The sequence below is a fragment of the Psittacula echo genome (genome assembly GCF_963264785.1).
Source record: "Psittacula echo genome assembly, chromosome: 3".
NCBI lineage: Eukaryota > Metazoa > Chordata > Aves > Psittaciformes > Psittacidae > Psittacula > Psittacula echo.
Genome location: NC_137736.1, coordinates 45237129 through 45252744, shown reverse-complemented (window position 1 = coordinate 45252744; position 15616 = coordinate 45237129). Strand labels below are relative to the sequence as shown.

Sequence of the window (15616 nt, the reverse complement as noted above, 5' to 3'; positions counted from 1 at the left end):
CAAGAGGAGTGGGAGATCAATCACAGAACAGTTAGGGTGGGAAAGGACCTTAAGATCATCCAGTTTCAACCCTACCACAGGCAGGGATGGCTCACACTAGACCATGTTGCCCAAGACTCTCTGTCCACCCTGGCCTTGAACCCTGCCAGGGATGGAGCATTTTCCACACAATCAAGAGAAACAACTGGACAGTGGACTAGGAAGGAGACACAATAGCCCGCACAGTGCTTGCCTGACAGTCATTCTTACAACACACCTCATTTTATTGTGTCACGAAGTCGATGTTAAACTTCTGGAAGAATGTCGGTGGTCCCAAGGAGTCCATTACTCTCTCATCACTCAAGCACTCTCACAATCCCCTTTAATCTCCCCACGGCAAACGACCTTTATTCCCCCGTTTGGGTCACAACCACCTAAATCTCCCCTTTACTCCCGCAGGGAGTAAATCATCACGTTCAGCATAGCTCCCTTAAGAGCTCCAGTTCCTTCCCCCGCAGCGCCACTGGGAGCTCAGCTATCAGGTGAGCGGAGCTCCCTCGCCTGCGAACGCCTCCATCATCCAAGAAGTCACATAAAAACACCACACGTTCACACCGCTGCACCTCGACGTACCGTCTAACACTCATTCGGCGACAGCCGAAGAACTCCCTGTCCCAACCCCCAAGGCTGCCCCATAGCAGACAGCCGCCCACGCCTGCGCAGTCCGCCCCGAGTCTGGCAGCGGCGTCAGGGTAGGCCGGCTCCCTGAGCAATCGCTCCGTTCCCCCTGCGCCGTGACGTCACCCCGCCGTCTGCCCTCGCTCGAGGCTGTGGCCGGAAGTGTCCGACAGGGCAATGTAGCTGATGGAGAAAGGTTCCGGGAGAAGTTTAGTTCCGGGAACTCCTCTGCATGATCGGCGGCCGCCGCCACCGCTTGGGCTGCAACGATGATCCCGATCACGGTGGTGGTGTGCGTGCTGGGGGGCTGGTGCGCCATCTACCTGGTGGATACGCTGCTCAAGGTGAGGGCTGCGGACCCACGGCCGGACGGGAGCCTTTGGTCCCGGGCACGCCGGGGCAAGAGCGCCACTTCACCCCTCTCCGGGGCCCGGAAGAGGCACCGGTAGCCCCATCTCTCTCCCCTCTGCTTTCGCCCCGGGCGAGGCCTGGAATCACCACCGGGGAGAGGCGTCTTCGCCTCGCCCACCCTCCGAAACACAAGGGTTGGCCATAGCCCTCACTTCTCACCCTCACACCCAGGCGGAGGTGCCGCTCTCCAGCCCAACCCTGCAGGCCCGAGCTGGCGGTTCACAGCCTCCTTGCAGTTCAGATCTAACGGGACGGAAGGCGGATGAGGGCCTCCCCTGCTCGCCCCGCTGAGCTCTGGCCCTGTGCCGGACTGCTCCCCGGGCAGCTCTGGGGAGGCTGCGGTCGGCAAGGGTGTTGTCCTCACACCTCCACACCTTGCTGTCCTTTCTCCGACTCGTGAGGCCATCCCTTGCCCTAAGAACGGGACCCTTCGGCCCTACGAGTAGCTTTTGCAGCGGCGCCCCGGAGAGGTAGTGTTTTGCTTCCGCCCGTCTCTGGGGTCGACAACGCCTCCCAGCCGGCTGCGGGGCCTTCAGGCCAGTGTTAAAGGACCACAGCTGGGAAACGCTAGGGAGGAGAACGTTTGGTCTGCTGCTTAAACAGTTCTGTGGCACTTTAACGTGCTTTGTGGAATTTAAAGTATTATTGTATAGGCACTCCTTCATTTACGAGAGTATGTGTTTTATAATTATTATTATTTTTCTAAAATTCTAGTGCATAACTAAGGCATTTTTTCCCCCCTTTTTTTTTCCTTTTGAATTTTCTTAGTTCTACTGGAAAAAAAACCTCTAAAACAAACAACTTGGGTCAGAGATCAATACAATTTTTTTTTTTTAAGAAATAAACTTTAATCTTCAGAGAATTGTGTAAGACTCATCTTTTTCCTCCTCATGGGGATGGTAAGGTTTGAAAAGAAAATATACCAACAAGACATCATTCATTATATCTAGGGATGTATAGGTGCATTGCACAGGTTTTATTGAGTGGGTTTTTTTGTTGTTTGTTTTGGGTTTTTTTAGCCTGACAGATAAGATTTCTAATCTCATCTTGAAATTGCAAAGTATGTATGCAAAATAGGATGCATGCTGGTTAAACGTGAGGAGACAAAATGAAATTAAAGGTTTGATTTATAATTCTTTTCTATAACATTACAGTCCAGAAGCCGCATGTGTTTCTGCCAAGTGGAGGTGGGGCCTTGCATTTTCAAAGCAAAAAACCTTTTATTTTGCCACTCCTCTAAATTATAGGAAGAAACAGAAGAAATTTTAGGTGATGAGAGAACTTGGAAAATACATGGCGCCCCCTGCTGCTAATTGTTAGTGAGCAAATGTAGCTCAGTAGGTAATGCGAGCTATTAATTGCCAAATATTAGTCTGTACATCATGACAATAAAAATTACGGTAATTTATCTGAAGATTTTTCAGATTTTGCTACATCAAGCCTATACTAGCTATTTGGAAACAAATGTGACATTTCAAAACACAGTAGAAGATTGACCGGATACCAGAAAAACATGCTCCTGACTGTAGTGAGACACAAGAAAACCACCACAAAGGTCAGACAGCAGGCTGGTTTTCTTTTGATGGTAACTCTTTGATGAAGTGGGAAGCAAGAGCTGAACTCCAGTAGCAGACTGTTGTGCCACAGTGCTGAAACCCATTTGTATCTTTGAGATTCTGAAGATCTCTTTCAGCATTAGACATTAAAGTAAGAACAGCCACTGGTTTTCTTGTTACAACCTCTGGTAGAGCTTAGCAGCAGCAGGGGAGAAAACTTAGTGTCTGATTTATGTTGAAAAAGCAGAGTTAATGCCTGGAATGCTATAGCGAGCAAGATTGTCCAGGAGTTAAAATTTTTGATCTTTTAAGTAAAGCTGGCAAAGGTTAATCATCAGGAAGTATGTGGGAGCTGCTGGGTTTTAGGGGCCTTACTGGTAGATCTCATGTATGTGCATCTTGATAGGTTTCACTGTGAGCACCACAGTCAAAGTAGAATTTGAATTAAATAACTAGATTTATAATTAGGAAACTCGGAGTTACTTGTTTTATTGCTGGTACTGTAAATCTTCCACCACATTCATATCCCGAGGCTGCTAGCAACCATAGCAAAAGGCAGTCCCTGCTTAAACCTTAAATCACTTACAACTTAATTACACCAAAAGGATGTACAGAGTGTGAGTGAAGAATAATAGAGAAGTACTTTTTCATGCGTGATCCCATTGATTTTTTTTGGTGAAGGAAGGATGCAAGCTGTAACTTTGCAGTTGATGTTTATTCTGTAAACTTGTTCAATGTGCAGTGTCTCTTGCTTAGTTTGTACCCTTACCGATTTTGTTCAGATTTCAAACATTTTGTTAGGTAGCCAGACTCTCAGAAAGTGTATAACGTAGAAGGCATAACTGTGTCCGTTTTTGCACAAATAAACTCACACAATATTGCTAGAGCTACATTACAAGATACTTTCATGTTAGCAAACTAAAATTCTGCCAAATCAAGCTGGGACTTGGAATTTTAAGTCTGTCTTGTTGCTCTTCATTGAAACACTGACATGAAAGTTTCCATTGAAGCTTAGATTCTATAAAAGGGAATCAGTCAGGCAGACTCCTAAATTCTTGCTCTCCAGCATCCTAAATCATCCTGTTTCATTCTGCCTGAAGGATCAGGAATGAGCAAAGGGTAGAAGGTTGTCCCTCCTTCTGCTATGAGAAATAAAGGATGCATTAGACGCATTCAGTCAAGGTTAGCCTTCAGCTTTTAAGGTCAGGAAGCTGAAATGGTTCAGAGCTCTTGAACAGTTTGTCAGCAAAGAAGAATGTTAAGGACTCCTGTTTGCTGGCAGATATTTATGGAGCTCCTGGGGTATTTAGCAGATGTTTGTTATTTTGAAGGCTGGCATAAATAAAAAAGGTATTAGTTTTATAGTAAAATAAATATAAGACAGACACTAAGAACTCAAAGAAGCAGAACCAAGGGGTGCATGAGGGAAGTTTGAAATGAAACATAGAATACTAACATACCTCATACTATGGTGTGAGAGTGCATGTGGTAATGTGGTGATCCTACTGGCCTCGGGACAGAAGGAGCAAAAGTTTGCATAGAGATTTTAAATATACTTTGCAAATGTATGCAGTCATTTATTGATCATGAATACCATTTATACAACTTGTGAGGAAAAAGGTAAGTGAATTTTGGTACCTTTTATTTTTTCCCCCATTTGGCAAATGTATGGTCAATCTGATATTTCTCATGGAAAGCTTCAAATTTATTTACGCTAACACAGTGCAGCTGTGATGTGGTTGGAATGAATTTGGAAGGATGAATTTGTGGCGCTTCTAGGGGAAAAAGTGATTTTTACGTGTGATAAGAAACACATTTTGAAAGTTCCACATCAGTATTTCAGATTAGCTTTATTATAATAGTATGTGATTGTTTGGGGTTCTTGGGCTCTGTGTGAATGAATAGGGTGTGTTTACTTAATTCCCAAAAGACAGGTTTTCATACCTAATGTCCTACATATGTACCTAATGTCATACATATTTTTGTTCATAGTTACCTGGTAGATGATGTGAGGAGGTCTTTTTCTTTGTTTCTTTGGCTTATATATTATTAATTGTACATATGTAATTATCTTTGTGATCTCTTCTGTTAAAGTTAGCAAATGCTGGATTAGCAAATGCTGATCTGATTGTGGACACTAAATTTACCAGTGTCATGGGGAGTGTTGACTAGAGAATACATGACAATGAAAATTTCTGTCGGTGCCCTCAGCTGACTGAACAAAAATGGGGCTGAAATCAGTAGGGTGAAGGAGGAAATGATAACAGAACTACATAGGCAGAGGGATTAAATGGTATAATAGGTGATACATGAACAATGACCTGAGTAAATGGGTGTTGTGTCCTAGGAAAATTGTTATTTGAAATAATTTTTTAGTGTTTACATTTTAATTAATTCAACAAAATGAGAACAGCTATGAATATAGTTGTGGAGGATGAGATCCTCACTCCTCACCACTACCATGGCAGGACAGGAGGAAGGCAAGGAACTTGGCAGGTTCTAAATTTGTTTTAAGAACCGCAGACGACAGCCAGAAACTTGTGAAGTAACTCTTGGGGGAGGAGAGGGGAGCCTGATGTGAACTACACATTCCTGATGTCTTCAGTAGGTGCTGCTGCTCTCACAGGGAAATTTGGGAACAGTGTTCCAGTTCAGACAACTCCAAAGACTTGTCTGGATTATGTCAGGGAACCACCCAAAGTCAGAAGGCTCAAAGCTCTCCTGAGCTTTGAGCTTTTCCTGAGCTATGAGTTTCTTGTCCACCTCCGAGGAAAGCATTCTTCCAGCTGGGTTTCTGGTACTAACTTCCATGAAGCAGGCTGAGGAAAGCCTATTGAGAATGCAAGCGCCACATAATGCAAAGTAACAATTGCAGAAGTATGTCTATTGGTCTATAATACGAGATAATACTGCAGATAGGTATTAATCGTATAGTTTATAGGTCACATTTCTCATGAAGAGAAATCTTTGGAACAAATAGGAAGGCATTCTAGCAGTATCTTGAAGTGCTGGGAAGTTACCACCGTGAAATCTCTATTGTAGTTCAAGTTGATAATTTTAAATTCCTTCTAGCTTTTTGTTAGCATGATGAAATGTTTCAGGCTCCTTAGGCATAGTGTTTGTGTTTGAAATAGACCTCCTATTTACCCTTACTAAAGGGTATCTATCCACAGTACTGATCCATATCTCACCAATATTGGAACCAGGTTTTTTAGCTGAAGCCGAAAGCGTTTTTATTTACTGTAGTTTTAAAAATGCTTACTGGAATATAATTGCACATTGAAAAAAAAGCCGTAAACAGTTTAGTCTTTAGCTTTGTAACCAGACAGTTAAAGGCTACTGCAAGTGACTTACCACTAGGAAAGATGGTTGAAGACCTTGTTTGTCAAATAACACTGGATAACTGATCTCTCTCTTAATCCTCCAACTGTTGTGATTTACATTTTTTTTTTCATATTTCATGTTGCACCTACCTATATGTCAAAATATAAATAATGTGCAGGATATTTACCTGAAGTTATAAATCTGTTTTTATATAAATAAATGTGACTGCTTAGTCATGTAAAAAAAATAAATCTTTCTAGAAGCTTTTGGTCAAACTAATTTTCTGTTGTTTTGCAGTCATCCAACACTCTGAAGGCATCTTATGAAGACTGGCTGCTGACATACGGCTTGAGCATCTCTCCTTTTCGCATGCGATGGCAAACAGCTCTCTTCAACCGCCAGTTTTACAGCTGGGGAAGATGGAAACCCAGATTTCTGTATTTATGGTATAAATTCAGGATTTTCTTTTTTTTTTTTTTTTTTTTTTGGTCAAATACAGCACTAGCAACTTTACCATGCCTGTACTTTGGAGCCTTAAATGTTCAATGGATAGACATTGATATTTCACTATGCTAATGATAAAACCAAACTAGCATCGTTGCCATAATTGTACTGTGCCAGTGTAAGTCTTTCTCCTCTGCTAAAAAATACATAGCTGTAATGTAGGTTGCAATTTGAGATTTTATAAAACTAGAAACCTGTAAACTATATTTACATATGGTTTGAACTATACATAGTTCTTAAGAGTACAGCTATTACATGTAATACTGCATACAGAAGTAGATCTGGGAACAGCTTCTCATATCCTAGATCTGTCCATCACTGAACACTGAACTGTTCCCTGATCACTAGAGTTGCATACTAAGTATTCAGAGACAGTTGTGTCCCTGTTGTCAATCATTGTCCAGACATTCAGCAATATATCTGTTCAGAAGCACATTGCTAACCTTCTGTCTTTTATGTGCCAGCAACTAACCCTGCTAAGATTGTACAGACTGCTGCATATGGGTAAATAGGCAGGGTGGTTAGTATGGGTTCTCCTGGACTGTTTTAAAAACTACTGCTCAGCTGCCTTCCAGCATTAGTTTATATGTGCTCTGAAAATACAAAATGAGTGAAATTTGAATTTCTTTCCATTTCCTGTATTGCTACCCTCAGTGACATAGTACAAAAAGAGAGGTCTGCTTTGTGTTGGTTTCTTTCATAAAGATTTTACTATTTCATTCTGAAATAGTTCTATATCAATCACAATTTTTTAATGCGTGTAATTTATTACAGTATAATGTTTCCACCACTCTCTTTGATTAACATTACAACTACATGTTGCTTGAAATAAATCTACTATTTCCCAGTAAGCTTCATTAAGGGTTATAAGAAAACAGTCATTGTGAGAGGAAGAAGGACTGGTAGTTAATTGAAGTGTTTTAGCTAGAAAATAATTGTTATCAGATCTTTCAACTACTGGACAGCATAAAATAATAATAATAGTGCTGAATAAAAATTAACCACTAGGTGGGCTGCTGTAAATTGAAATGGTTTTCAAGCTGATTGTAATGAAAAATAAATTGGTGAGAAGAAAAATGTGTTTTAAGTAGTTGATTTTAATCTGATCTTGCAATTGTACCTTTCAGTTGTTCTTTAAAAAACATTGAGTCTCATTTATTGTTCTTCATCATTTTTATTGTTTGTGAAGAAGATGCAAAATTTATTGGAAGAGCTTAGCTAAATAAATATGTATGCTACCCCATCATGTCATCAAGGTCTCTAAATATATGATGGTGGTGCAAAATGGTAAATAACACATTTTTACTTATGTTTTTGTATTCATAGCTAATGGCAAGTTACATGTATTGGGTAACTGAAAAATTTAGAATGCGTAAAACCAACATGAAAATATTTGACAGTTAATCAGGATATGGTTTGGATGCAAAACATTTGTTAAACAGGAAAAATAGTATATGTTGTTAGTGTTATTAGAAAATATTTTTGTACTGGATTGTTGATGACATGAATGATAGTAGCATCAGAAAAGTATTGCCCTGTGAGTTTGGTGTGCTGAGTTGTGCTAAAGCAGTTACATATCCAGAGAATATACCCTATCTTCTTATGGCTATGCATTACTAAACTATTTGTTTGTCTCTGTAGGTTCAGCATAGGAATGGTATTTGGCATAGTTGCCATGTTTGGCTCTGTTGTTCTTCTTGGAAAGACACTGATGCAAACACTGACGCAGATGCTCACGGAGGCACCGAAAGCCCAGAATGATCGTATGCTGCAAGTTGTGGTAAGTGTTCTCACCCTCAGGTCTTTATTTGAGTGTTATGAACTGATCTTAACCAGCTTCTTAAGGATGTGTGATGCTTAAATCCTCCCATACAAGAATAACCTAACTCCTGATAGTCATTTACGCAAAAGTTTGTTGGTTTGTTACCAGCCTTGAGAATGAGGAGTGGAGGTAGGAAAAAACGGGAAGATGAATGAAGGCAAACATGTTTAAGAGTTTATTTTAAGAATTCTCGGGAGTGAGAATGGGCTAGTAATTTTGAAAACCCCTAAATTATCATAGTACTAAGAATACAAAACAGAGCTAAGAATTTACCTCCTCTGAGTTGTGCAATGTAGAGGCACTGGTGGCTGTAAAGTTTGCAGAGCACAGCCCTATTCCACAAGAAGAGAGGCTTTCTATTTCATTTGTTACAATACAAAACATCAGTGGAAAACGAAAGAAGTATAAAGAGCTTTGTGTGAGTGGAAGCAAATGTTTATTAGTGAGGAGATGGCATATTTTTTGATTTTTCAAGGAGTTATGCCCTAATTTGCAGTGCAAAATTGAAGTGCCATTTCTGGCAGTATCTAGGCAAAGGCCTAATAATAATGTATTTAATTTTTTAATGGATTTCTGATGCTTGACAATATATTGTATTGTTTTAGAAAGGAATGTATTTCACAGAATGGAAGAGATTGCAAATACTGCCTTTTTTATCTGTACACAAGGCAGTAAAGGAAGACCTGACATTATCTTGCAACAGTTATAACCTTTTAGAAGGAGTCTTAGCCACCCTCATTTCCCCAGGAGCCCTATCTGGACAGAATGTATGGTCATTGTCAGAAACGCAGTCCTATGAGATTGCTCTGCCTTCTGTCTTCTGTTGCATGGCTTACAGCAGACATGCCCAGCCATTTTACTCTAAGTACTCAGCTTTTCTAGTGAACAAAAGCTGGTTATTGTGTGCTGCCATGATAGACCTTCCCATAAGTGCTAAACTTAATGTGGGCAGCTAGACTTAAAAAGTTACATGAGTGCAGGAAGCCTGATCGTTATCATGTGCCATAAGCTCAGTACCTTTGGGGTGGTTTGGGTCTGTTTCACATATGGAGGGTGAATATAGCAAATGCAGTATGTGTCAGCAAAAGCAGGTAACAAGATCTGGGAGAGAATAGCTGGTGCTGGTAGTGCCACTGCAGTTACCCAGTCCACAGCCTGCTTTTGCATTATCTCCAGGAGCAGTCAGGAGTGGGCAGTCTGTGTGTGTCCAGTAGAACACAAGTTGAACATGAGACAGAAAATTTTTAATTTACATGCCAACAGGGTCTATCCTAAGCATGTACTTACATACATTCTGGAGTAAGACAAACCTCACTTACATCTTCATTTTCTGAGATCATAGATCTATCCACTTTTGTGACACTAGAGTAAAGTGGTCAGTTGCAATATATTGCTCTTAGAAGAAAATAACCTAGAGGCCACCAAAATAAAGATGAGCCTTTGGAATTAACGTGGTGTGAATTGGAACTGTGAAAGCAAAAGTCTAGGATAATGCTCACAGTTTCAATGTGGAATTGATTCCTTAGTGACTGCTTACTAGCAATATCATTGCATTCAAACCAAGGACAGACAGGCACTGAAAAAGATGTATAGGGATAATTTAATGTCATGTATAGGGATAAGATAACTTCTAATTTGAATTGTGGTTCTCTTTCTTTGCTACCTCATTCTTTAATTTCTGAATGGTCGCAGTTGTATAATTCTGCCTTTAAAGTGTTTTACTATTCTTTTTGAAGGGAATTTGCCAGCATAAATTGACACAATAAAGGGATCCATGTGTGATTGCAAAGAGGTGAAGAACAAATCAGGAGGGTCTTCTCATTTAAATTAGCTATTTGTATTTGACTTCCTGGAGGAGAGTGAGTTAGTTAAAAAAGAAACCAAACAGCCCCCCCACCCCGGCATTAAAACAAACAAACAAAAACCAAACCAAAACCAAGTAACCAAAAAAAAAACCAAACCACCAAACCCAAACACCCCAAACCAAAACCAGCCTCCCCCCCAAAAAAAAAAAACAAACCCACAAAACCCCAAACAAGTGTTTTGGTTTTTTTTAACTCAACTTTTGCCTGTGACATAAATGTGTTTAGCCTTTAGCTATGGAGAGAGGGGATACAGTTCTGCATATGTTTTATTAAGATTTTTGTACCCTTCCTCTTTTGTTCAGTCATATATTTTAGTTAAAGTACCCATCTGTAGGTAACAGGGCTCTTTTTCTTCAGCTGCCCCCTCCCCCGTGTTGATTGCCTATTGACAGAAGTGGGAAAAGCACAGCTCAGTTACTAGCAAAGGATCTTCTTTTACTAAAAGTCATTTTCAGAAGACCATAAACTCTAAGATAACAGTGCTGATTAAGAAAATACCACTGTTGATTTCAGAAACCTTCATGAGAGTTAGCGTGTCCGAAAGCAAGTTAGCAAGTCTGAAGGCATCTGGTGCTGTATTCTGACAGGCTATAGTCTTGGTAGTATTAAAATGTCAAGTCTTGCTATTGCTGTCTGTCCTCCTGCGTACTCAGAACAGCAACACAAGTTAACTGAGGCATTAGTGCCACCAGCTGATGCTGTAATTTAAGTGGATGCTTAATGAAGGAAGAGCAGCTGTCTTCGTACAGTGAGGTATGATAGTTGTGCCAGTTAAGTATCTTGGTCATGATCACACTCTGAACAGAATTTGTGAAATGATTCTGTTTAATGGTATTGAAAACAGTCTTTTGAACAATTTCTTTTAGCTAGATTGTCTCACCAACCTATTGTAGAGTTCTGCTGTGTGGGTAGGTGAATGCATGTAATTGTGGAATGTGCAGGACTGAATGAAGATAGAATCAAACAGGATCTGGAGCCTTTTCTGACCACAAGGGTAGTTTTTAGACTCCTAATTGACAAGGTAGAATTTTTTCATGTACCATCTTTTCTGCCACTGGATTGCGATTCAAGCTGCGTTCACAACAGCTCTTAGAGACTGTAGTAGAGTGCGCTCTGTGTCCATAAGGAGAAAGGAGGGGATGGCTCCTCATTCTTTGATTCGTGGCTGTTCTGAAGCCTGTCTGAAATCAGTTGATGTCTCATGACTACTGAGTGCACTGAAGGACTTAAAAGAAAAGGTAAATTGCCAAATTTTAGCCAAATTTGTAGACTGCCAACACTTGAACAGTAGGCAAGTTTGCCCTTTTTTAACATTATAAATTTGAGATAGTCTGTGATTTGGATAGGGAAGAAGGGAAGGGGAAGGAAGGGAAAGAAGGGAAGGAAGAAGGGAAACTGACAGCTCCAGTTGTAGGCTCAGTTTTTGAACTTTTAGGGCTCATAGTGTTTTAAGTGACACACAATTTTTATTATTTTTTGAAGGGTGGGTCTGCTCTATACCTACATGACTGCCCACAGAATATTGTAAACTAAACCTCACAGTTGCCAAGCCTGTTTCATTTGAGTGGAAGTCTGTGTACATTTCTATAAACTTTGTGAGCTTAATATAGAATAGAACACGTTTGGTCAGGACTGTCTGGAATGAGTAGTGCAGAGAGAAGGCTTTTGTGCCTGGAGAGCTTTTCAACCTTCAACAAAAGAATATGTATTTAATATATTTTAAAATATGTTGAATAAATTGGGAGAAGAGGTGCAAACTGACAGTGCTCTGTGAAAACAGCTGCTGTTCTGTTGCGGGTCTGAAGAAGCTCAGAGCAGCAGGTTCAGGGGCAGAATGATTTGTCTTTGTACCTCTTAGTTTCCTCCTGTGTTGTGTTTTGTTGTCATGCCCACATCAACAGGTGCCTGGTGTAAATTTGCCTGTCAGCCAGCTGACCTATTTCTTCTCTGCAACTCTCATCAGTGGTGTGATACATGAAGTCGGCCATGGGGTGGCAGCTATTCGGTAATACAAATTACTTTTCTCTTGCTATGTGCTAGCAAAGCCTAGTATTCCAGAGCATTTACTTGCAGGTGAATGTTGTTAGCACTGCTTCGGTTTATCTAAAGAGTCTGTTTATTCTGTATTTCGTATCTTTCTTAGATTTTAAGTTTGGGTGTTCAGTGAGGATAGAGTTTTGATACAGCGTCTATTCTACAGATACGAAAGGACTTCTACATTGCAATTATACCACACTGCATCAAATTTAAAAGAATACTTCTTTTAAGTGTTGTTTTTCACACAGCAATTACATTTCTGCAGCTGTAGCCCTTGAAGTGGACGCATGCATTATTGCACAATGGTACTTTAAAATGGATTTTAACTTTATTTGTTTAAACTTAGCTTTTGCAGTAGCATATGAAAAGGCTGAAGAAGTAATTCAGTTGAATGTCATTTGCCCTGTTAATCTCAAAGGTGTGTTAATTTTGATCAAAGATGATATTTTTAGTGTCACTTCACTATGATGATTACTTCATAAAAAAGTTACTTGACATGGTTAGTCATTGCTGTCAGATGACACTTTAGAAGGTTAAGTGGTGGTTACTGAGACTGATATTCAGATGTTCTCCGGATTTCTCGTGGACGTAATTATGAGCACAAAGCCCTAAGTTGTTTCTGTAATCTTCTTGAGTGTAGGGAGTCATGACTGCATTTTAACCCATTACTACATTTTTATAACCCCAAAATTTTTCAGTTAAGGGGGTGGTTTTGGACCCTCTGTGTTTTTTCATGCTCTGTTTGTCTTTCAGCTTTTTTTCCCCTAGTACAAGGATTTTTCTGTAGAGGATGAAGCTCTTGCTCTTGCTCATCCCATCACAGGAAGAAGTAACAACATTTCCTTTCTTTCAAAGTGTGTTCACATGCTCTGGCTAGCTGCAGATAAGCCAGGAGTAACTATAAAGCTCTTTTTAAGTAGAATATATAATTTTTATACGTTAGTGGTGTGGTTTCTTCGTTCAAGACCCTGAGGAAAGGCTATTAATGTTCACATTTGGGTTAAGGTTTTGTCAAAAAAATGGTTCCCGGTTATTTCCAGGGGAAAAAATTAGTTTGTTCGATGCGCATTGCTGCTGCTGTTTTGTGCTTGACTCTTTTTTTTTTTTTTTCCTTCAATCCTAGCACAGGTTGGCTCTGTGTTGCTGTTACGGTCAATCCTCAGGGTTTAGCCTTTACTAAATAGCTGTGCTGCGGGCAAATACTATTATTCTGGCAAATCACTTTGGCTCCCTGAGATTGAATACAGTTTTGCCAACTTCAGTTCACAATAGTATTGGCTGTGAACTAAAGAGCTTAGAATATTTTGAGCCTTAGCTTTGTCAAGGCTTGTGCCAAAAAAGCCTTTTTCTTCTTCCCTCTGTACCTCCTATCCAAGTCATGAAATTATGTATAGGCATTAGGCTGCATTAATTGGTAGCATGGGTAGGTCTGATGAGTTAACTCCAGGGAATTAATGTATTACTTCATTCTGATGAGTTTGTATAATTCTGTGTCTTCTTTTATTGTATATGCATAATAAATAAATGTGAATAAATAAAATGCTATGCCCAGTGTAGTGTCTCTGTAAAAATACAAGATTAGCTGATCTGTGCTTGTTTTGTCTTGGAACGTGATTGTCTTGGAATAATAATTGGAATGTAATTGTTGTGGAATATGGTTGTCATGCCTCTATTGGTGCCTTATGAAATTTCTAGCTTCATAAAACCTTTATATAGTTATGTCAAAAAGTGCCATTTAAATGCAATTGTAAAACCTCTGAAAAATGTTTTTATTATCTGTATGATAGTGTCAGCTATTAATATATTTAAATAGCATTTGTCCTTTTAACCTCCTGACTTGTATTCATTTTATCAAATGAAAATTTCTCTCATTTTTTTATAGTTTACAATTTACTCTGAATTTCATTCAGGGGAAACAGAAATTATAAATACCAGAAATCAATAAGTGTTCCTTTAAGACGAAAGCAATTGCTTCTTCCAGATGATTTTTCATTGATTAGTTTGAAACTGCATCCTACAAGCTGCGATTTCTTTACTTAAAAGAAAAAATCCCCCAAATGTTAAAGTGAAAATAGTTTGTTTTGGTTTCTGTTGGTTTTTTGTTTGTTTTTTTTTTTTAAGTATTTTATGTGTTACTGTTACCAGGAGACAGAAAAGAAGTTGCCCTTATCCTTTATCTTTTCCTAGGGTCACAAATGTGTGCTGTTGAAAAGTGGCAACTACTGTGGAAAACATCCTGTAGTTTAATTATCTTTCAATTGTTGGTATTGCGAAAAAATGTTAGGTTTTCAGTTATAATTTTAGTTGTTCTCATTGTCAGAAATATGTGCTATGTAGAATCTCTCAGTTTTTCTTTTGTTTGAAGTAGCACCACTTCATTGTTATTTTCTTTTCTTAAGAGAACAAGTACGATTTAATGGATTTGGGATTTTTATCTTCGTTGTCTATCCTGGAGCATTTGTTGAGCTCTTCACAACCCACTTGCAACTGATATCTCCAGTCCAGCAACTAAGGATATTTTGTGCAGGTGATAGTTTGTGCTTTTTTACTAAACCTTTGCTTAGCACTGTTACTTACTCTACAGGCGTTATTTGTGAATTCTTGATGGAGAATTGAAGGTTTGAAATGAAGAAGTACAAAAGCTTGTATTTACCTAAAGGTGATCCTTCTGCTCTGAACCTGCATTGTAATTACAGAAAATCATTTGATCATTACTGTCCATACTGTGCTGTTTTCTGAAGGAGAGAGATGTCAGTTTCTAGGAGTTTAAATGAGTACCAGTTTCCTGTCATGAAAAATGATACTATATATCCTGGGCCTAATTCAGATTAGCTGTGCATAAGAAATTCCAGTTGTGTGGTTGAGGAAAGTATGTGGTTCCTGACCTTACTCTCTCATTAGAAAAAGCTTTTACAGGTGCCGAAGTTCAGAATTTCCTTCTATATTTGTTGTTGTTGTTGTTGTTGTTGTTGTACGGCCTAAGTAGCAAAATCTTGGAGCATGCAAGCTGGAAAATACTCAGCCAGGAGACTGGTGGTATGAGAATATGACTTGCTATCACAGGTGAACACCTTTGAGCAATACACTACCGCTTTCTGCAATAGAAGCAATGTATTATGTGATTTTTTTCAATAGTATTGTGAGTGATTTTCAGTGACATTTGAGTTATGTTATTATACAGGTCGCTGTGTTTTGATGTTGCCATCAAGAGGAAATAAAGGCTAAAACACCAGCATCCAAAGAGATTACTGTAAGACAGACAGAAAAAATTAGCATCTTGGTTTAGTTCTTGGAGAAGTAGGATAGCAGCCGTCTTGTTGTAATGTTTAGACATTAACATTGTTTCTTGAATATTGTAACTAAAACATTATATAGAAGGGTTTAGGCTGGGCATACAGAAGCCATTAGGAAAGCGTATTTTCAAGCTTTCGTAAATGAAG

The 15616-nt window shown here is 39.4% G+C and overlaps 1 protein-coding gene across 1 annotated transcript in view; it reads left to right on the top strand.

The window, feature by feature from the left end:
• The first annotated feature begins 408 nt into the window (after nt 1–408).
• Nucleotides 409–15616, top strand: part of MBTPS2 (membrane bound transcription factor peptidase, site 2) — a 41370-nt gene continuing 26162 nt past the window's right edge. The window contains exons 1-5 of the mRNA XM_080614469.1: nt 409–1001; nt 6246–6394; nt 8094–8232; nt 12041–12144; nt 14576–14703. Coding sequence (XP_080470595.1) covers nt 927–1001; nt 6246–6394; nt 8094–8232; nt 12041–12144; nt 14576–14703 — 595 coding nt within the window. The 5' untranslated portion in view covers nt 409–926. The remainder of the gene's footprint in view (nt 1002–6245; nt 6395–8093; nt 8233–12040; nt 12145–14575; nt 14704–15616) is intronic.